We start from the raw sequence: 23,733 nt of genomic DNA, 5'->3' as shown, positions 1-23,733 counted from the left end.
ACCCACCCTGTCTCCCCGACATCTAAGCACTGCTTGGGAATTTATGGTACTGCTAACAGTCCTTCATCAACAGATGGAAGAAGCCCGGGCAGTACGGAGGCAGAAGCTGCTTCTGGTACCATGGTCATGCAAGGCTGGGAGAGTCAGTAAGATTATTTAATAGCGGGCCTAATTCAGTAAGGATTGCAGATGCTGCTAATCAGCAGAATTAGCAATCCTTTACCTAGCGCGCTGGGGGCCGCCCATCACAGGGCAAGGCCACCTAGCATGCTGACCGCCGCCTCACACCTGATGAAGCAGAAAATGCGATTGCCTCACAATTTCTGCTTCATCGTAGAAGTTAGTGAAGCCTCCTGCTGCCGCATCATAGCTGCACCTTCAGGAGGCCTGCCGCATTCTTCTCAATCATGGTGGCTGCATCTGATGTCACACAGCCACCGTGATCATGCCTGTTTGTCTGCCTCTGCCCTTCGTTCGCGCCACACGGATCAGTCTCCTTCCTGGAAATGGAGCATTGCCCGCCCACCCATGACTGCAGTCTGCCTGACAGGCAATCGCATTTTCTGCGGCCCCTCGACAGAAAATGCAGGTGCATGCGCAGGATGAGCCCGCAACTTTTTCCTCAATAACTCCATTTGGATCGCACACTGCAATCCAACCTGAATTAGGCACAGAGTCACCATCTTACAGGCAGCCGGTGAAGGGAGCAGAGAATGGGTGTTATGTGGCAGGAACGGGCTGGTTAGGTAACAGCCTGGCTGCTGCATTCTGTACAAGCTACAAGCGGTGCAATTCTTTTGCTGGGAGACCCAGGTAGAGCACATTGCAGTAGTCTATGTGTGATGATACAAGTGCATGTATGACTGTAGGTAGATCTTCTGAGGGAAATAAGTGCTGGAGTCTGGCTATGTTCCTCAGATGAGGATCTGATTGTGGCTGATAACTGATGTTTAAGTGTCACTCCGCCTTCCAGGACACCAATATTCCGCACATGATCAGCATTTTGTAACTCTGAACACATAAGCATAAGTCTGGTTGGTAACAAAGCTGAGCTGTAGCCCTGCCCTTTGTTGGTGAGCTTCTATCAGAAGGACATGTTTCACCAGAACTGAATCACAGCCAACTGGCATCACCCACACCTGGAGCTCAGCTACACAACCATTTAGGATTGGTACTGGGTTACCCGGAGCAAGAGACAGGTCATCTGCATAGCAGTGGTAGATGAGGACATGGCATCTGATTATTTCACCCTGCGGTAGCATGTATATTGCAAAAAGCATAGGAGATAGGATAAGAACCTTGAAGAACAATGCATGGCAATGATAACTATACTCCAGAAGATTAAAATGGCTCCTCACCTGAGTGGTCTATTGTGTGCAACAAGAGCTGATTTATTTCTCAGAGTAAAGAAATGGCCTCTCACCTGTGTGACTTTTGTGATGTCTAACAAGATGTGATTTGTGTGCAAAACATTTCCCACACTCAGAGCAAGAAAATGGCTTCTCACCTGTGTGACTTTGCTGATGTCTAACAAGAGTTGATTTGAGTGCAAAACATTTTTCACACTCAGAACATGGAAATGGCTTCTCACCTGTGTGACTTCTCTGATGTATAACAAGTTCCGATTTCCGTTTAAAACATTTCCCACACTCAGAGCAAGAAATTGGATACTCCCCTGTGTGACTTCTGTTATGTATAACAAGATCTGATTTGTGTGCAAAACATTTCTCACACTCAGAACATGGAAACGGCCTCTCACCTGTGTGACTTCTCATATGTATAATAAGATATGATTTCCGAGTATAACATTTTGCACACTCAGAGCAAGAAAAAGGCTTCTCACCTGTGTGACTTCTCTGATGTTTAACAAGATCTGATTTCTGTGCAAACAATTTCCCACACACAGAGCAAGAAATTGGATTCTCCCCTGTGTGACTTCTGTTATGTATAACAAGATCTGATTTCCGTGCAAAACATTTCCCACACTCAGGACATGGAAATGGCTTCTCACCTGTGTGACTTCTCTGATGTTTAACAAGACCTGATTTCTGTGCAAACCATTTCCCACACTCAGGACATGGAAATGGCTTCTGACCTGTGTGACTTTGCTGATGTGTAACAAGGTGTGATTTCCGTGCAAAACATTTTCCACAGTCAGAACATGGAAATGGCCTCTCACCTGTGTGACTTCTCTGATGTCTAGCAAGTTGTGATTTCTGTGCAAAATATTTCCCACACTCAGAACATGGAAATGGTGATGTACCTGTGTGACTTCTCTTATGTGCATCAAGAGTAGTTTTGTATGTAAACCATTTCCCACACTCAGAACAGGAATATGGTTTCTCACCAGTATGTATTCTCTTATGTATTACAAGACGTGATTCGTTTGTAAAACATTTCCCACACTCAGAACATGGAAATAGATTCTCACCTGTGTGACTTCGCTGATGTGTAACAAGTTGTGATTTCCAGGTAAAACATTTCCCGCACTCAGAGCAAGAAAATGGCCTCTCACCTGTGTGCCTTCTCTGATGTATAACAAGATGTGATTTGTATGTAAAACATTTCCCACACTCAGAACATGGAAATGGATTCTCACCTGTGTGACTTCGCTGATGTTTAACAAGTTCTGATTTCCAGATAAAACATTTCCCACACTCAGAGCATGGAAATGGCCTATCACCTGTGTGTCTTCTCTGATGTGTAACAAGACCTGATTTCTGTGTAAAACATTTCCCACACTCAGAACATGGAAATGGCCTCTCACCTGCCTTAGCTGGCTGATGGGTAATAAGTTTTGTGTTCTGTGTAAAACATTTGGCATCTACAGAACAGGGAAACACTGTATCTACTGTCAGAGCTGTAACAGATGCACCAATATCAGAGTGATCAGGAGAACATTCTCCAGGATCAGGGGGATCAGCTGATAGAGCTGGATGTATCATTGGGGTAATGGGAGTAGCTCCTGGAGAATCCTGTCTACTGTCATTATCTTTTATGTCACAATCCGGGGATAACATTAGATGTCCTTCTGAGATATTCCTGAGTGTGTGTCCATCTGCTGGAAATAAAATACATTATGGAAATGTGACATTTTCTGTAACAATATTAATCTTGTAAACAATTGGAGAAGATGACTCTCTGGGACATTTAATTGTAAATGTGTGTGTATAATAAAACATAACTTTTACTGAAGGCTTTATAATGGCGCTCATTCTGAGTTGATCGCAGCAGCAAGAAAGTTAGCAATTGGGCAAAACCATGTGCACTGCAGGGGAAGCAGATATATCATGTGCAGAGAGAGTTAGATTTGGTGGGTTATTTTGTTTCTGTGCAGGGTAAATACTGGCTGCTTTATTTTTACACTGCAAATTAGATTGCAGATTGAACACACCCCACCCAAATCTAACTCTCTCTACACATGTTATATCTACCCCTCCTGCAGTGCACATGGTTTTGCCCAATTGCTAACTTTCTTGCTGCTGCGATCAACTCAGAATGAGGGCTGTCGAAGTCAGAAAAATGTCTCCATGCACGATGCCATATTTGCACCGCACACTGGTACACGCTGCGCATGCGTGCGCACTCCCGTGATAGCGCATACCCGCAGTTGCGTGCACTCGCTGCACGCGGTATGCGTATTTACGGTAAACAGTATGCAATCGCAGCGTGCGACTCATTCATTACACAGTTTCATAATTAATGTATTTCATAGATCATGATCCCTTTGATAGTTTCTGTAAGTTTGGTTAAAATACAATGTCCCTGAGCTGAGGAATCCCTCTTTGCATCGTACGAAGGGTCTAACAGGAATCATACAGCAGTGTTTGGTACCCATCGGAAGAGTATTTAATTAGCAATATTCCGGTGTTGGTTTGGAGCGTATTAATCGCTCGTGCGAATAGTTATGGACATAAGAAGTTTATGTCCATTTCTATGATTTGCACATACTCAGGTATGCGGCGGGAAACCCAGTTTCCCACCCACCTGAGCTGTTGGAAATCGTCACAGCCCACCTGTATGAATCACCCTATGACCTTTTGTTATGATGCAGGGCCGAATTCCTTCGGCCAATGGACAATGGGATTGTAGGGACTAGGAGATTGCATTGTGTGTGGGGCATAAATAGGCAGGCCGACCATATCCAACTGCACTCTCTCATCAACGGTTATCTGCTGATAATCGGGAGCTGGATATCGAGGCGCATGCGATCGTTACCCTGTTGCGTAAGTTTCTCTCCGTAATCATTGTCTTTCTGTGAGCCAATTTCTCTCTCTCGCTCTGTGTCTCTCTCTCTCTATTTTCTCTTTTCTCTCATATCTCCCCTAGACTAAACTTTTATAGTATTGTATTGTATTGTATTAGATCAGGATAGTATTGTAGTTTATCCCTTAGTTAGGTGTTTGGTTAGGAAGTCTTTGTTATATTGTAGTGTATCATTTGTACTGTGTTACTCTTTTACAAGTATATTAGATATAATACAGATAATAGGCTTTGGAACCCTAAACCTGTATCTGTGTATTTTCTATAGTGTTAAGTGTTCACTTGAGCGTCGGTAACGCTCAAGCAGCTTTGTAGGTAGTCAGGTTACACAAGGTTGCACTTACACCCTGTATTCACATTAAGGTATATAGTGTATTACATTGTTAAAAGGTTTAAATATAAAGGTATTGTGCTGTGAGCGTCTACACAGCTGGTGACCTCCTCGTGGTCTCGAGCGTATGCTACGTTACAGCGAATCTTTTCCCTAGACATAATCAGTAACGTGTCCTGTGATCACTGGGCCGCGAGCGAACGTGACGCTTGAGCGTCTCGCTTACGGCTGAGCGATCGTTACGCAACTAGCGTACCATTACGGTACTTCTTAAGTAAACAGCGTACAGTGTTCTTAGCTTCATAAGGGTTGTTTATACGACAAAAGAATTTGGCATTGTCAATTGGGGGCTCGTCCTATACTCCTCACATCTGCGCTAGGTAGATTAGCAGACATTATCCCTCCAGCAAAGGGTGGGAGGTTGTCTCACAGTGCTGACGGGATAAGCGTCTGCTTCGCTTAGATAAAGAGTGCTGGAGGAACCCGGTAACCGGAAGTAAGAACAAAACGCTTGTGTTTTTTTTAAAACTGTTTATTTCTCTTCTGTCTTGCGTATACACGCACGCATATACCTGCATTTCTTTTCACTTGTGTATTTCATTTTTCGTATATCACTATTCCTGTTTGCCAAATTTTTATAGTTGATAGGAAGGGCTAAAAAAGAGATTTGCTGTTATTTAATAGTAGAGGTAATAGTTAAAATATAGAACAACACACGGGTTGTCTGGAAAACAAGGCAGTCAGTGTGGATTGCGGTAGATGATCAGGGATCATTTACATTGATAAAAGTATATTGTGTTACGGTGGATCTTTTACATTGCGTACACGTGTCGCTAACAAAGACTAGCGTACGCAATCCAAAGGCAGACGCACGCAGCGTTCATTACGCAACGTAGCGTCTGGTTACGCCCACGTAGCTCAGGACACGAAAAGTTGGATTTTAGCGCAAAGCGATAATTAGCGCAAAGGTGATAAGTAACGCACAGCGGTAGATAACGCGAAGCGGAAAAATAACGCAAATCTATTTTTGGAAAATCTGAAATTTAGTTTAACAGATCCTGCTCCTAATTGGTAACACTTTTGGCCTGAAGACAATTTCTGCGCAGAAATAGACATAGAAACAAAGTATACATGTGTTGAGTGAGTGTGTTTATACAATTTAAAAGGTGGAACCACAAGGAAAGCCGAGTACTCGTCAAGGGACATACGTGTAAGTGACATATACGGTGGCTAGGGAGGCATCCCTGGTTAAAAATAATATTTGAGCATTAGAGTATAGCGGACCATAAGGAAACAAGACCAGGAGGTCATAAGGTGTAACAAGACCAGGAGGTCATAAGGTAACAGGTAAAAGGTACAAAAAGGTCCGCTATAAAAGTCCAGTGGCACAACGCCTGGGGTGTTGGTGCAGAACCCATATAGGCCATACAAGCTCTGGCTGAAGGAATCACAGCCGGAAACATAGATTCCATTGATCTTTCAGTACATGACAAGTAGTGCTCGTGTACTGAACGATTGGACCGCACGTAATTGTGTGCAGTAGTTAGTAATATGACCTCATACCATTAGAGTAAAGTGGTCACAAACGCTATTTGTACATTCTGACGTGATTTGTGTAATTTTTTTTTTTTTTTTTGGGAAGGGAAGTTCGCTGGTCACTCAGGAACTATCCAACAACCGATACTTGCTGGGGACTGGTAGGTCCAGCACGCCCCAGTAAGTAAAGGTTCACAGGGGCCCTGGGTTGGGTACCGCAGCTCTGGTTACAGTGATTGCGGCACAGGCCAACGTGGGCGAGAAGTAAGTGGGGTACTTGATAAACCACCACCGCCGGCCTGCCCAAGGACATCTTGGTTTGTTTGTAAGGGTTCGCCGAAAGCCTTGATATTCAAGGAGGAATAGGCAACGCCTGCAGATTATGGGGGCCATTTGTTCCGGTAGGGGGCGATCAACCCAGGTTCAGGTTGATTCAGAGAACCGATCCATCGGGTCGGCACGATATGTGATGTGTAAGAAATATGGAAATCACACTGAAGTTTTATGTGATGAATGGGAGAGCATGACTGTACAAGACAGGGACAAGTTCCCAAGGATAGGTAGCTTCAGTCCAGAGGTGTTAAAAAATTTAAGGAGGAGGATAAGTCTCGTTGAACCAACGAAGAGACAAAATAAACATTATGAATATTTACAGTTATGGCAACAGGAAAGTGAATTACAAAGAGAGTCTATTGACTCTTCTGACTCTTATCTTGAGGGGAGAGACATGGCAGCAGGAGAGGAGTTGATTGCGGAGAGAAAAGCACAAAGGTGGAACAATAAAAACGCTCTTAGCAACTGTAATATAGATTATAAGAATAAGTGTAATAAATGTAACCATGATTATTGTAATACTGTTGAATGTACAACTATTAACCTATGCAAGTTGCACCCCATGTCAAACCTCCCTCAGGAATACAAACAAGACAGTGAGCCCAGAACGATGTCAGCACCTCTTCCAGCAACCATCACAAAAGCCATCCAGGTGGACACGACCAAATTGGTAAAGGCAACAATCGAACCCCCTAACAGAGGGTCAGGTGAGGTCGTGTCCACAGGTACGTACAATGTTTCATATCACGCACAAACAGATATACCCCAAAATGTAAGATCAACACAAGATGATGTAACTGAGCTCGATCTGGCCAGGGTGATCTCAGTCCCCAATGGGAAGACTGACGATCAGGGAATCATTCCCGTCAAGGACAGTGCAATGCGCTGTCTCTTGTCCCGGACCGAATTGAGATCAATTGTGTCTGAATTTCCTGATCCTAGGAAAAATCTAGCCAAATGTCAAAGGTTTATAAAAGAACTAGGAAACGCCACAGAACCCACCAACAAAGAGTGGCGGACAGTGCTGAGGGCATGTTTGCCCTCCAGGGTTGACCCTGAAAAGTTCATTGCTGATTGTAAATTAAACACAGAGGTACCTTGTACGGAGGAACACAATCAGGAATGTATTAGGCAGATTAACCGACAGTTAGGAATATATTTCCCAGCTGCTGTCAAGTGGAATGAAATTTTCTCCATAAGGCAAAACGAAAAAGAAAATGTTTCTAATTATTTCAATCGAGCACTGCAAATAATGGCTAGAAACACTGGGATCGCAGACATCAAGACAAATGCACAACATAGAGGAATAGCGGTTAAGGTATTGATGCAGGGTTTAAAAGATGAATTAAAAACTAGGGTACAGACCACCAACCCAAACTGGAGAGATATCTCGGTGACCGCACTAAGAGAGGCCGTCATCAATCAGGATCAGAATATCACCAGACACAGAGAGTCACAAAGAGATAAGTTAATGGCAGCAAAAATACAGGCCCAAACCACAAGACCACCCCAACAAAAGCCCCACACCCCTGCGAGAAACCCAGATATGGTAATCTGTTACCATTGTCCTAAAAAGGGACACATTGCAAGAGATTGTAGATCAAGAGAAAAACAACACCATAATCACAAAATCCAAGGAATCAGGGAAGTACAGGGGAAACGGTTGACGATGATGAGCATCCGAGCGTTTGAGGAGGCATCAAACCAACCAAAACCTCAGGTCATTGATACGTGGAGGAAGCCCAGGATTTGCTATAATTGCCAGGAGGAAGGCCATTATGCAAGAGATTGCAGGCATAACAGCCCACATAAAGTTAGACCCCCTAGACCAAGAAATGAGCAAAATTACAATACACATCATTACAATCAAGGATCACATAGGCAGGAAAGGTGATTGTTAGGAATGGAGGCAAGCCTGAGGTAACGGTTAATGAAGTGGGAGGTCATTCACTGAAGACACAGGAATGACCAGGTTAAACGTTGTAAATGTATCTGTGAAATGTTTTTTTTTCTCTCTCTCTATCCCCATCTCTGACGAGTATTGGTAAGAATTCACACATTGCATACCCACTTGGTCCTTGCAGAAGTCTACCAAACCCCAGCATGACCTCCGCCACAATGTATTCTGGCCAGATACAGACAGTGGAATAATGCAAGTGCTGGTGGGGAGAGACTGCTCAAGGAGACCAGTAGACACATAGATATGACAGCCTAATGCTAACAATGTTTTCTTAATGTTGACAATGTTTAAAAATGTTTTGTTTCTCTTTTCTCATTGGTGGTTATTGTCGAGTTATGTAATGTATATATGCACATGAATTGTTCTCTATCTCTTTTGTTTTTTTTTTGTTTTTTTTATTTATTTTCTCTCTCTCCTCACTCATGTTTCCATGATTTAAAGATGGTATGTCACCCCTAAGTGTTAACCAATGGTAACGCCAGATTTGTGCTCCACACAGAAAGATCGCTAGTTAGGAAGAAAGATTACATCACCAGAAGGTTCATTCGGAAGACTGAAGAGACAGCACCTTTGAGAGGACAGCAGAACAAGAAGAACAACAAGACGAGAGAACTTATTATCGTAACAAGTTCTCTCCCCCTCAAACTGATTTCTTATACCCCCTTTACAAATTTCTTCTTTTCTCCTCCTGTAAGATGGACTTGCCCCAAGAGACTGTGATATGGATTTTCCCGTTGACCATGATGTTGACCAGAGCAGTCTGTTTCGGTGAGAGTACCAGTGAGGTCGAGAAAGGATCCAGAAAGGTCCTGATGACTGAGACGGAGGTGTAAATTTCCAATAGCAACCCAATCACCAAGCAAAGGCGAGTACCGGGCACGATCTAACAACCATGTTATTTGTAAACAACTGTGAAGGAATGTTAGTTCAAAAAGAAAGTTGTATCTGTAGGCTCTGTAACAAAGAAATGCCAATCTAGTTTTAATATCCATATGGACCGGCATCCATTGAGTGACTATCACTCTCTAGTGGGTAACGTATTAAACAAGACCGATTGTTGGGTATGTTCTCAAGTACCTCAGGGTCACAGCAAATCAGGGCTAGTACCATTTCCTTTAACGACAGGGGAGGTACTTGAGCTAAGTGGTGGGAGACCGGTGGACCGGAGGTTTAATATCTCCAGCCCTCCTAGTTTGAAGCTCCACCAATACCATGTGGATAGGTCCCTCTTATGTTTTAACATCTCCAATCCTAGAAAACCGGGAAATTGGGAAGTGTCATGGAGCAACCTTACCATGACCTTTTCACACAGAGCAGATAGAATGCCTACAGATACAGAACTTGTACGCCACATAGCCACTCGAGGAAAATCTTTTCGGTATAGATACACCTTAGGAAATAGGATTACTAGAGTTGGAGAAGTATCACCAGGATACTGTGCACATATCATCCAGCCTGATACGTGTATTAAGCAGATGGAAGAATTAGGGTCAGGAGATTTCACCTGGAAGGTTTGTAACATGGTCATGTCCTTCTCCGTCCCTTATGTTCTCCCCGATGATGCATATTTCGTATGCGGGAGAAAGGCGTACAAGTGGCTTGCCCCAAACTCTGAAGGATTGTGTTATATTGGAAAAGTATTGCCTGAAGTGATGACTTTTACACATGACAAAATGAAGGACATACACCGTGGTGCCCAAGCTCCTTATACTCACACTCACTACGAGCACCTTGTTAAAAGACAACTGTCAGAAAGGTTAGAGCATCCGGCCTCTGATCTTATCCATGAATCCACCGGGATTCAGGTTCTGGTAGCGTTAGACTTCACTCGTACCGCTCGAGGAGTGATGAATTATAAATACATTTCCGCACTCGCCAATTTGTTAGATAATATCACTGAAATGTATGATGACACGTTTAGATACACTGGAAGAGAACTTCAAGCTTACAAAACAGAACTAGTTCAGCATAGGATGGTTCTTAATTACCTTACAGCAGTAACAGGCGGATATTGTGTTACATTGGCAACACAGTACGGCATAAAGTGTTGCACGTATATCACGAATAGCACCGAGGATCCGGTAGAGGTCATAGACCAAAAGATGGATGATATTCTGCAATTAAAATGGGAATTTCGTCGGAAACACAATCTCACCCTTGCTGCTGTAGGTAATGAGCTGACTGGTTGGGTGTCATGGTTGAACCCGCGAAATTGGTTCTCCGGTTTGGGAGAGTGGGCTCAAGGAGTCATAATGGATGTTGGAAAGTTTCTCCTGTGTATCTTAGGTGTCGTTATATCGATTGGATTGATATTTAGATGCGGGCAGGCTTTGATGAGGTGTAAACAAAGTACGAAAGTGATGAGCTTGAGGAGCGAGGAAACTGTAATTAACCTGGGTTTGATTTATGACCCAATGATAGAAACCAGAATGTGATGAAAATGTGATTATGCGGTCCGTTTCTTTCACCTGTTTTTCTGCTTTTCTCCAAGATACAAAGACCCCTTGGACGAGGAAGTTGACGAGACGGTATGCAGACAAGACCACAGACAAGACCAAAGATGAAGAAGATTTGACAACTTTAAATATGGACACTTGATGAACTTTGCCATGGATCCCCAGTTTCCCTAGAACTTTTAAATTCACGCTAGCCCAACATTTTTTTGTAAATCTGATGGCTTAGACAAAGCTATTTGCTCACGCCTAAGGAGCAATACAGCGCAAAGAAGACGACTCTCAACAGATACCGAAAACAACTTCGACGACAGATGTACATTTCCCTGACATAGAATATCATTGCATTTTTCATAAGTGTTCTTTATCTTCATCTCTACAACCCTCAGGTAATGACACACATAGTCGATAGGGAATACAGGCACAGATATCAGCAACCACATACCTCCCCCATTCATGTATCATCAACTAAAATGTGCATCCCCATTTTGTTGCAACCACAGCCGAAATGAGCTCGGTAGAGTTTGACAGCCCATCCACAGACCCTTAGTACGGGATAAGAAGGAATTCAAATGTATACTTCGCAATACCTCGAAGCTTGATTTACCACACGTACGGCACGATGATACATGACCCTCCAAACATGGACTCATACACACATGCTTCTGCTTTCTCACTAGGTCATACCCTTTTCACACCTACTCCTCTCTTCTTCCTTACCCCACCATGGAAATCAGTTAACCCCTGACTTACATTTTTCTCCTTAAATATTTTGTGGCAGTTATTATTGACTGCCAAAGGGTGGACTGTCGAAGTCAGAAAAATGTCTCCATGCACGATGCCATATTTGCACCGCACACTGGTACACGCTGCGCATGCGTGCGCACTCCCGTGATAGCGCATACCCGCAGTTGCGTGCACTCGCTGCACGCGGTATGCGTATTTACGGTAAACAGTATGCAATCGCAGCGTGCGACTCATTCATTACACAGTTTCATAATTAATGTATTTCATAGATCATGATCCCTTTGATAGTTTCTGTAAGTTTGGTTAAAATACAATGTCCCTGAGCTGAGGAATCCCTCTTTGCATCGTACGAAGGGTCTAACAGGAATCATACAGCAGTGTTTGGTACCCATCGGAAGAGTATTTAATTAGCAATATTCCGGTGTTGGTTTGGAGCGTATTAATCGCTCGTGCGAATAGTTATGGACATAAGAAGTTTATGTCCATTTCTATGATTTGCACATACTCAGGTATGCGGCGGGAAACCCAGTTTCCCACCCACCTGAGCTGTTGGAAATCGTCACAGCCCACCTGTATGAATCACCCTATGACCTTTTGTTATGATGCAGGGCCGAATTCCTTCGGCCAATGGACAATGGGATTGTAGGGACTAGGAGATTGCATTGTGTGTGGGGCATAAATAGGCAGGCCGACCATATCCAACTGCACTCTCTCATCAACGGTTATCTGCTGATAATCGGGAGCTGGATATCGAGGCGCATGCGATCGTTACCCTGTTGCGTAAGTTTCTCTCCGTAATCATTGTCTTTCTGTGAGCCAATTTCTCTCTCTCGCTCTGTGTCTCTCTCTCTCTATTTTCTCTCATATCTCCCCTAGACTAAACTTTTATAGTATTGTATTGTATTGTATTAGATCAGGATAGTATTGTAGTTTATCCCTTAGTTAGGTGTTTGGTTAGGAAGTCTTTGTTATATTGTAGTGTATCATTTGTACTGTGTTACTCTTTTACAAGTATATTAGATATAATACAGATAATAGGCTTTGGAACCCTAAACCTGTATCTGTGTATTTTCTATAGTGTTAAGTGTTCACTTGAGCGTCGGTAACGCTCAAGCAGCTTTGTAGGTAGTCAGGTTACACAAGGTTGCACTTACACCCTGTATTCACATTAAGGTATATAGTGTATTACATTGTTAAAAGGTTTAAATATAAAGGTATTGTGCTGTGAGCGTCTACACCGCTGGTGACCTCCTCGTGGTCTCGAGCGTATGCTACGTTACAGCGAATCTTTTCCCTAGACATAATCAGTAACGTGTCCTGTGATCACTGGGCCGCGAGCGAACGTGACGCTTGAGCGTCTCGCTTACGGCTGAGCGATCGTTACGCAACTAGCGTACCATTACGGTACTTCTTAAGTAAACAGCGTACAGTGTTCTTAGCTTCATAAGGGTTGTTTATACGACAAAAGAATTTGGCATTGTCAGGGCCAATATTGTGTCTCAGACTATCATTGTGTCCACCCTCCTGAGAACACTCACAATAACAAATGTAATATTATAATAAGACTTAGATATATCTCTACCTCTTGTACTGGTAACTAACCATGAAGTATAAATGGAGATATAGTCACTCGCCAAGTCCTATGTCAGCACCAATGTAAAACAATGGATGGGGAACATATCGTATGAATTGGAGATTCTAGATGAACAATAACGTCAGTCATATGAGCTGATGGATCAGAGAAATGTCTCCTAACGTTACTCCTGGAAGCATTGGTAAGGTAGCATTCCTTTATGTGTGTGCTCATACGCTGGTAAGCCTGTATATGTGTTACTCACCCTTATATAAGGTATATTGCTACAGCAGAGTAGGTGTGGTACAAGGTACTTTACATGCAATACACCATATAATAAACTGCAATCATCATCATCTGCTGGGTCATAATCCACTGTTACACCCCCATCATCAGTGTCTTACCTCTATATTCTCACTAGTAATAAGGATGATGTGAGTACAGTAAGTACGATACAGAGAATTACATATCAGAATCTATACAGCTGCCGCCATACTTCTGCTTCTCATACGTGTGCTACTGCCAGCAGTGAACATCTGAGTGAGAGAGCAGGGAAGACATCAGAGTCTGATGAGAAAGAGATTGGATCTGCCTTTGCAGGGATGTACCACACCCATCACACCTGTTTAAATAATAAATAAGAGGGGCCCGAGTCCATCCAGACATGCTTTCTGGAGCTTTCATTACTACGTGGCTTCATATCTACCCTACCTGATAGCTCTCAGCCACCACTGGGACCAGACCCCCACTCCTACTGCCCAAAAGCCGCTCACTCCACTCACTCTGGGCACCGTTCACTGCTGCAGCCTAGTGACGCAGCTGAAGCTATGGGCTGTATTCTGGGGATAAGTGTGCCCAGTCTTTCCTGCACGCTCCGGATAGCTGACTTGGAGGCACTTTTGCCTCAGGTGGGAGCACTGGGTCTTCCGCTACTGCTGGGGACAGAACAGGCTGTGCACAGTCACTGGAGCCCGGCAGTGATATTGGAAAGTGAGGTGATGATCACGCACTCTTGCTCCGTTGCCCTTTCTCCGAATTCCACTAGCCGGTCTGCTAAGGTATCCGTGTCGCCCCACCTGGGACGTTGGACCTCTGGCCCTTCTAGGCATGAAACATGGCTGCAGCTAGTAGAGAGGGTGGCACTTGTGGGTCTCACCGGTTCTGTATGAACGTCCACTGGTAGGCCGCCCTCTTCACTGCCAACGCCCTTAGCACTCTCTGCCTCCGCTCGGCGGGACTCCTCCAAGCTCACGAGTGCTGCCCTCATGATGCTTCTGGACACGTTGAAAGGGATATCCACACCCTTTCTCCTGATACATGATCTCCAGATCGTCCTTGGACATTCCGCTGAAGTCCGCCATCTTGTGCGTTCTCCTGCGCTGCAGTTACTCCTCTCCTGAATAACCCAGCTTCTCTAATCAGGTGACCAAAAAGCCACCTAGGATTATCCCACCGCTATGCCAGCAATTTCTGTGACTGGACGGTTCTGTATGAAAGCCCTAGCCCTGCCTCACATCCCGCCCCAGTCACAGAATGGATGTTTAAGTCACACGGGATCTGGCCAATTAGGGGATTCCCACTTACTGTGAGTAACCGCCTACTACGGACACAACCCACAACGCAGGTGGCGGATACTGCACTGCCACCACCAGACTCCTTGTTGCCATGGAGTCTGGAACCATGGTACTGCTCTGTATGCGTCGACACTCTGTCTAACCACTAGTCGCTGGACTAGGCCTCTGTACGGTAGCTGGCGGGAGGCGGAGCTTGCAGACGCTGAGTGCACCCTGGACAGTCGGAAAACGGAACTATGTTTGGCACAGCGCTGCAGGTCACAACATGAAGCGGTCATCTTGAGGCAGATGTTTATTCAGCCAGTCTTAAAAAAGACTCTTCCGTATTGCTAGGGGCAACAGCAATACAGCAAGATGTTTACAGCAGAGTGAAAATGGTATAATACCTCTGGAGGCTCACAGGCCTCCTCTTTTTATCTTACGCCAATACACATACCACAGGTGGTAAGTCCACCGTGCTGTTCTCAACCAATCATTGTTTACCCATGTGATGTGCATGACCTTGGCCACATGCACAGCTAACACTGTCCTCTATGGATGGTGGGGAGTAGTCACTCTCCTTTGACAGTCCCATCCTGGAGGATTGGTATCTGCCCTGGCGACGCTCAGTCTAGGCTGGGGGAAGTTTTCCCATCTAAACTACTTCCAGGAATCTGCCCGGTTACTCAGCTCACCATCTCCAGCCTAAACTTGGGCTCCAGAGATGGGCAGCCTAGGTGATCCCTATGGAGCTCCAGAAAACCACTTGGCTTGTTTTAAAGCTGAGCTGTTCCTCTCTTGCTCCATGATACTTCCATGTGGGAGGCTAGAGAGGAAGGCATTCCATTCTGGGGGAAAAGTACTAGGTGAATCCAACAGCCTGCACAGTAATGGATTCCCCCCTCCTGGGACACACAACCAAGTAAGTGCATTTCACTTTAAATACAACTCAAATACACATTATTGCTTAAATATAACACTGCAGTGCCTATATATATATATATATATATATATATATATACACACACACACACATACATACATACATACCGATATAGTTACACACACATACATACAGTGTTCGCAAATACGCGCTATAGCGCATATTTTACCCAGATCAGAGGACGGAGACTCACATTTAAAAAAAATGTGTGGGTCCCCGAGGACGCGCTCCGCTGCAGCCAATTCCTGGCTCTCAATCGACTGCGCTTCGTGCCTGTAAAGAGGAGGTGGAGCCTTACCACTACCAGTCCTCTGGCGGTGCCTCCCCCTTCTGGTCACATGCAGCCGCGGCTTCACACGGGGGCCGGGCCGAGAGTGAAGACGGCTCTACGGCTGCTCTACGCTGTGCTGCGGGCGGGAGGTGAGTGCCGGTGACAGCGTAAGTGCTGTGGGGTAGGGTAAGTAGCCTTGGAGCGGGTGGCTGAACTTGGGTGGTGGCTTTCCTTGCATGCCTTGTGTGTCTTCTGGGAGTGTCATGGGCTTGTAGCCGACCTCAGTGGTTGTTTCAGGCATCCACTACAGTAAGTTTCCCTGATATTCCCAGCACCATTCACAACTAGACCAATCTAAGGATCTACAAGAATATAGCATGAATCAATTGTGCAGGCACTGCTGCTACCTGTGGTACACCCGCTACTTCTGGGATAATCCTGTCAAGCTGCCTAAAACGTCTGCTTCCATCATAAGCATATATACAAGTGATCTGAGCCAGGGCTACATCATATAAGGCTAGAAATGAGAAAACACACCGGCATCCTAAATCGCAGCACTGCTGACGCCTAACCCTAACCTCCCCCCAGCAGTGCCTAAACCTAACCTCCCCCCAGCAGTGCCTATACCTAACCCCCTTACCCACAGCCTAAACCTAACCTACCCCCAGCATGGCCCAAACTTACCCACAGCCTAACCCTAACCTCCCCCCAGCAGTGCCTAAACCTGACCTCCCTTACCCACAGTCTAACCCTAACCTCCCCTCGGCAGTGCCAAAACCTAACCCCCCTTACCCACAGCCTAACCCTAACCACCCCCCTTACCCACAGCCTAATCCTAACCTCCCCCCAGCAGTGCCTAACCACCCCCCTTACCCACAGCCTAACCCTAACCTCCCCCCAGCAGTGCCTAAACCTAACCACACCCCTTACCCACGGCCTAAACCTAACCTCCCCCCAGCAGTGCCTAACCCTAACCCTCCCTTACCCACACCCTAACCTCCCCCCAGCAGTGCCTAACCCTAACCCCCCCTTACCCACAGCCTAAACCTAACCTTCCACCAGCAGTGCCTAAACCTAACCACCCCCCCTTACCCACAGCCTAACCCTAACCTCCCCCCAGCAGTGCCTAACCACCCCCTTACCCACAGCCTAAAATTAACCCCGTTACCCACAGCCTAACGCTAACCTTCACACAGCAGTGCCTAAACCTAACCCCCCTTAACCACAGCCTAACCCTAACCTCCGCCTAGCAGTGCCTAAACCTAACCCCCCTTACCCACAGCCTAACCCTAACCTCCCCCCAGCAGTGCGTAACCCTAACCCCCCTTACCCACAGTCTAAACCTAACCCCCCTTACCCACAGCCTAACCCTAACCTCCCCCCAGCAGTGCGTAACCCTAACCCCTCTTACCCACAGCCTAACCCTAACTTCTCCCAGCAGTGCCTAAACCTAACCCCCCTTACCCACAGCTTAACCCTAACCTCCCCCCAGCAGTGCCTAACCCTAACCTCCCTTACCCACAGCCTAACTCTAACCTCCCCCCAGCAGTGCCTAACCACCCCCTTACCCACAGCCTAACCCTAACCCTCCCCTTACCCACAACCTAAACCTAACCCCCCCTTACCTACAACCTAAACCTAACCACCCCCCTTACCCACAGCCTAACTCTAACCTCCCCCCCTTAGCGCCTAACCTTATTCCCCCTCTCTGCAGCCTAACCCTAACCTCCCCCACCCCATACCCTAACCCCCCCCTGGGTGTGCCTAAACCTACCCCCCCTTCCGCACGCTAAACCTGTGGCAGCAGTGCCTACTTACCTTCAGGATCCTGACTGTCAGGATATCGTAGTCGATCTCCTTATCTCCTCGGGATGCCGGCATCGGTATTCTGGCGGCTGTCGGGATTCTGGCGTCGGTATTACGGCTGCCGGGATCCTGAATGCATACCTCCGGTATGATAACAGCCCAGCAGCATTGTCACCCTCTCGCTCCCCCTGTAACACTTTTGTAGCGTCTAAGGCCCTTATTCCGAGTTGATAGCTCGCTAGCTATTTTTTGCAGCGCAGCGATCAGATAGTCGCTGCCTATAGGGGAGTGTATATTCATTTTGCAGTGTGCGATCGCTTGTGCGGCGGAGCGTTGCAAAAACATTTTGTGCTGTTTCTAAGCAGCTCTGGACTTACTCAGCCGCTGCGATCATTTCTGTCTTTTTGGAGCCGGAATGGACGTCAGACACCCGCCCTGCAAACGCCTGGACACCCCTGCGTTTTCCCAAACACACCCAGAAAACTGTCAATTGCCACCCACAAACGCCCTCTTCCTGTCAATCACCTTGCGACCGGCATTGCGAATGGATTCTACGTTAAATCCATCGCACAGCAACGATTCGCTTTGTACCTGTACGACCCGCCTGAGTATTGGGGTGCATACACATGCGCAGTAGTAATCTGTTCACGGTGCTGCGAAAAACTGCAGCGAGCGAGCAACTCAGAATGACCCCTAAATCCAGTCTGGGGCTTCTATTATAGCAGCACCATAAACCCATTACATATATTAAATGTATTTATTGTCCTGTTTTTTTAATCATATAAGTGCTCTACCTGGCGCAATGTGTATAACGCGCTCTACCTGGCGCAATGTGTATAACGCGCTCTACCTGGCGCAATGTGTATAACGCGCTCTACCTGGCGCAATGTGTATAACGCGCTCTACCTGCTGCAATGTGTATAACGTGCTCTACCTGGTGTAATGTGTATAACGTGCTCTACCTGGTGCAATGTGTATAACGCGCTCTACCTGCTGCAATGTGTATAACGTGCTCTACCTGGTGTAATGTGTATAACGTTTTCTACCTGGTGCACTGTGTATAACGTGCTCTACCTGGCGCAATGTGTATAACGCGCTCTACCTGGCGCAATGTGTATAACGCGCTCTACCTGGCGCAATGTGTATAACGCGCTTTACCTGGCGCAATGTGTATAACGCGCTCTACCTGCTGCAATGTGTATAACGCGCTCTACCTGCTGCAATGTGTATAACGCGCTCTACCTGGTGCAATGTATATAACGCGCTCTACCTGGCGCAATGTGTATAACGCGCTCTACCTGGCGCAATGTGTATAACGCGCTCTACCTGGCGCAATGTGTATAACGCGCTCTACCTGCTGCAATGTGTATAACGTGCTCTACCTGGTGCAATGTATATAACGCGCTCTACCTGCTGCAATGTGTATAACGTGCTCTACCTGGTGTAATGTGTATAACGTTTTCTACCTGGTGCACTGTGTATAACGTGCTCTACCTGGCGCAATGTGTATAACGCGCTCTACCTGGCGCAATGTGTATAACGCGCTCTACCTGGCGCAATGTGTATAACGCGCTTTACCTGGCGCAATGTGTATAACGCGCTCTACCTGCTGCAATGTGTATAACGCGCTCTACCTGGTGTAATGTGTATAACGTGCTCTACCTGGTGCAATGTATATAACGCGCTCTACCTGCTGCAATGTGTATAACGTGCTCTACCTGGCGCAATGTGTATAACGTGCTCTACCTGGTGCAATATGTATAACGTGCTCTACCTGGTGCAATGTGTATAACACGCTCTACCTGCTGCAATGTGTATAACGTGCTCTACCTGCTGCAATGTGTATAACGTGCTCTACCTGGTGTAATGTGTATAACGTGCTCTACCTGGTGCAATGTATATAACGCGCTCTACCTGCTGCAGTGTGTATAACGTGCTCTACCTGGTGCAATGTGTATAACGTGCTCTACCTGGTGCAATGTGTATAACACGCTCTACCTGCTGCAATGTGTATAACGTGCTCTACCTGCTGCAATGTGTATAACGTGCTCTACCTGCTGCAATGTGTATAACGTGCTGTACCTGGAGCAAAGTGTATAACGTGCTCTACCTGCTGCAATGTGTATAACGTGCTCTACCTGCTGCAATGTGTATAACGTGCTCTACCTGCTGCAATGTGTATAACGTGCTCTACCTGGTGCAATGTGTGTAACGTGATCTATCTGGTGCAATGTGTATAACGTGCTCTACCTGCTGCAATGTATATAACGTGCTCTACCTGGTGCAATGTGTGTAACGTGATCTATCTGGTGCAATGTGTATAACATTCTCTACCTGCTGCAATGTGTATAACGTGCTCTACCTGCTGCAATGTGTATAACGTGCTCTACCTGGTGCAATGTGTATAACGTGCTCTACCTGGTGCAATGTGTGTAACGTGATCTATCTGGTGCAATGTGTATAACATTCTCTACCTGCTGCAATGTGTATAACGTGCTCTACCTGCTGCAATGTGTATAACGTGCTCTACCTGCTGCAATGTGTATAACGTGCTCTACCTGGTGCAATGTGTATAACGTGCTCTACCTGGTGCAATGTGTATAACGTGCTCTACCTGGTGCAATGTGTATAACGTGCTCTACCTGCTGCAATGTGTATAACGTGCTCTACCTGGTGCAATGCGTAGAACACGCTCTACCTGGCGCAATGTGTAGAACGCGCTCTACCTGGCGCAAAGTGCTTCCAAGCCTTTTCTTATATTACGTAGGTGTTCACCCATTCTAATCTTTAGAGCCTTACTGGTCCGACCTATATAAAATTTATCACAACTGCACCTAATACAATAGATCATATTTACTGAATGACAAGTAATGAAGTCCTTAATGGATACGTCCTTCGACAATTGGATAGAGAGGCCGCTGACCTCCTTCCGCCGGAAGCGGAACAAATGTCGGACACTGTTCCACCCAGTAAATTAGAACCTGTCCTTGCAGGTGGGAATGGACACACTGGAATGGACTTTTTCGGACAGGATTTTCATTACTGGGTATGAGGTTCATAGAAAGTAGTAGGTCTTTGTCTGGTATTAGGTTTTACACAAGTTTACCAATTGGAGTTCATCAAGTGGGGTATAAATATTCCCACAGCACAACAACCTCCTACACCTTGAAAAAGAGCCTAGAGCTATCGAAACGCGTTGGTGGAGGAAACGGGAGGACACGTGGATCGCTCACTTGCCTGTATGACGGTTCCTGGGGACGCCTAGACCAGTTCATTACATGCCTTTGTCATTTTTATGTTGTCTTACAGTGATATCCAAGTAAACGGAATCGACATATGTAATGATTCATTTATGACATTGAAGCGCCCTGACCTGTATGGTAAAATTGCCTTTTTCCTTGTTGATTGAAGTGTTGGTGACACTTTATTACCAATAGGACACGGCTGCTAATAGCGCACAGTCTGTTACCACAAATATTTGTAGTTTCTTCCATAAATAGGTCTTGTATAATTTGGAGGTGTGCTTTGGGTCATTGTCCTGTTGTAGGAGGAAACTGGCTCCAGTCAAGCGCTGTCCACAGGGTATGGCATGACATTGCAAAATGGTGTGATAGCCTTCCTTATTGAAAATCCCTTTTACCTTGTACAAATCTCCCACTTTACCAGCACCAAAGCAGCTCCAGACCATCACATTACCTCCACCATGCTTGACAGATGGCGTCAGGCACTCTTCCAGCATCTTTTCACTTGTTCAGAGTCTCACAAATGTTCTTCTGTATGATCCAAACACCTCAAGCTTCAATTCATCTGTCCATAACACTTTTTCTCTTACGTCCTAGAGGATGCTGGGGACTTCGTAAGGACCATGGGATATAGACGGGCTCCGCAGGAGACATAGGCACCTAAAAAGAACTTTTAGTATGGGTGTGCACTGGCTCCTCCCTCTATGCCCCTCCTCCAGACCTCAGTTAGATTCTGTGCCCAGAGGAGAATGAGTGCACTGCAGAGAGCTCTCCTGAGTTTTCTGTGGAAAAATAATTTTGTTAGGGTTTTTTATTTTCAGGGAGTCCTGTTGGCAACAGGCTCCCTGCATCGTGGGACTGAGGAGAGAGAAGCAGACCTACTTAACTGATAGGCTCTGCTTCTTAGGCTACTGGACACCATTAGCTCCAGACGTAGTCGTAACACAGGTCTCACCCTGGGGTTCGTCTCAGAGCCGAGCCACCGTCCTCCTCACAGATGCCGGAAGATAGAAGCCGGGTGAGTATGAGAAACAAGAAGACATCTCAGGCAGTAGAAGACTTCAGATCTTCATGAGGTAAGGCACGCAGCGGTAAGCAGGGCGCCATTGCTCCCATACACAACACACAGAGGCAGCACTGATGGGTGCAGGGTGCAGGGGGGGCGCCCTGGGCAGCAATAATCCTCGTTTTAGGCAATAAAGGGTCTAATTAGGCTGCGGAGGCAGCAAATAGACAATCCCCCCGCCATTTTATGAAAATTGTACAGGGAGCGAAGCCCGCCGCTGGGGGGGCGGAGCTTGATCCCTCAGCACTAACCAGCGCCATTTTCTCTACAGAGCTGCATGACACACACTGGCTCCCCGGACTCTACCCTGCTGAACGCTTCAGAGGCTGGAAAAAGAAAGGAGGGGCACATTGGTAACGCAGTGAGTGGGAAATTGGATAGTTATAATATAGAAAAGCGCTGTCTGGTTTTTTCCGGTGTTATTTAGGAGCTGGGTGTGTGCTGGCATACTCTCTCTCTGTTTCTCCTAAGGGCCTGGTTGGGGTTTTGTCCCCTTATAGGTATATCCCTGTGTGTGTGTGTGTGGGGTGTTGGTACGTGTGTGTCAACATGTCTGAAGCGGAAGGCTTCTCCAAGGAGGAGGTGGCGCAGATGAGTGGTGTGTCCCCGTCGGTGGTGCCGACTCAGGAATGGATGGACATGTGGCATATGTTGAATGCAAGTGTGGCATCTTTACATAAAAGGCTTGATAAGGCTGAATCAGGGGAGGCATCAGGGGGTCAATCCTCAAATTGGACCGACTCACAGGGCCCGTCAGGGTCTCAAAAGCGTCCCTTAGCACAAATTGTGGACACAACTACCGACACGGACTCTGATGAAGCTAAATTGCACCCTAAGGTGACAGAGCATTCAGTGTATGATTATAGCAATAAGAGATGTGTTGCATATTGCTGATAAACCCTATGTTCCTGACACGAGGGTACACATGTTTAAGGGAAAGAAACAGATTCTAAATTTTCCCCCATCTCATAAACTTAATGAGTTTTTTGAAAAAGCTTGGGAGACCGCAGATCCCCCAAATAATTAATATGGCATACCCCTTCCCTACACAGGACAGGGTACGTTGGGAATCCCCTCCCACTGTGGACAAGGCTTTAACGCGCCTGTCACAGAAAGTGGCGCTACCGTCTCCAGACACAGCGGCCCTCAAGGATCCTGCGGATCGCAGGCAGGAGACTGCTTTAAAGTCTATTTATGCACATACGGGAGCTGTGCTAAGACCAACAATTGCGTCGGCATGGGTATGTAGCGCAATCTCAGCCTGGACAGATAATCTGACAGCTGACATTGATACCATGGATAGAGATACTGTTTTGTTAGTTCTAGCCCGTATCAAAGACGCAGTCTTGTATATGAGAGACGCTTAAAGGGACATTGGATTACTGGCTTCCAGAGCCAGCGAGAAGATCCTTATGGACCCACCAATGGACGGGTGATGCGGATTCGAAAAAGCATATGGAGGTTCTACCCTATAAGGGTGACGTGTTGTTTGGGGATGGGCTGGCGGACCTGGTTTCCACAGCTACCGCAGGTAAATCTAATTTTTTACCGTTTATTCCCCAACAGCAGAAGAAAACACCACTATATCAGATGCAGTCCTTTCGGTCGCAAAAGTCCAGAAGAGGTCGGGGATCCTCCTACCTTGCCAGAGGTAAG

The 23,733-nt window shown here is 46.1% G+C and overlaps 1 protein-coding gene across 1 annotated transcript in view; it reads right to left on the bottom strand.

Annotated features, from left to right (window-relative positions):
- Positions 1-623: 623 nt before the first annotated feature.
- Positions 624-23,733, bottom strand: part of LOC134984028 (zinc finger protein 585A-like) — a 246,921-nt gene continuing 223,811 nt past the window's right edge. The window contains exon 4 of the mRNA XM_063949671.1: positions 624-2,767. Coding sequence (XP_063805741.1) covers positions 1,392-2,767 — 1,376 coding nt within the window. The 3' untranslated portion in view covers positions 624-1,391. The remainder of the gene's footprint in view (positions 2,768-23,733) is intronic.

The sequence above is a fragment of the Pseudophryne corroboree genome (genome assembly GCF_028390025.1).
Source record: "Pseudophryne corroboree isolate aPseCor3 chromosome 3 unlocalized genomic scaffold, aPseCor3.hap2 SUPER_3_unloc_30, whole genome shotgun sequence".
Classification (NCBI taxonomy): Eukaryota; Metazoa; Chordata; class Amphibia; order Anura; family Myobatrachidae; genus Pseudophryne; species Pseudophryne corroboree.
This window is presented reverse-complemented; position numbering and strand designations above follow the sequence as displayed.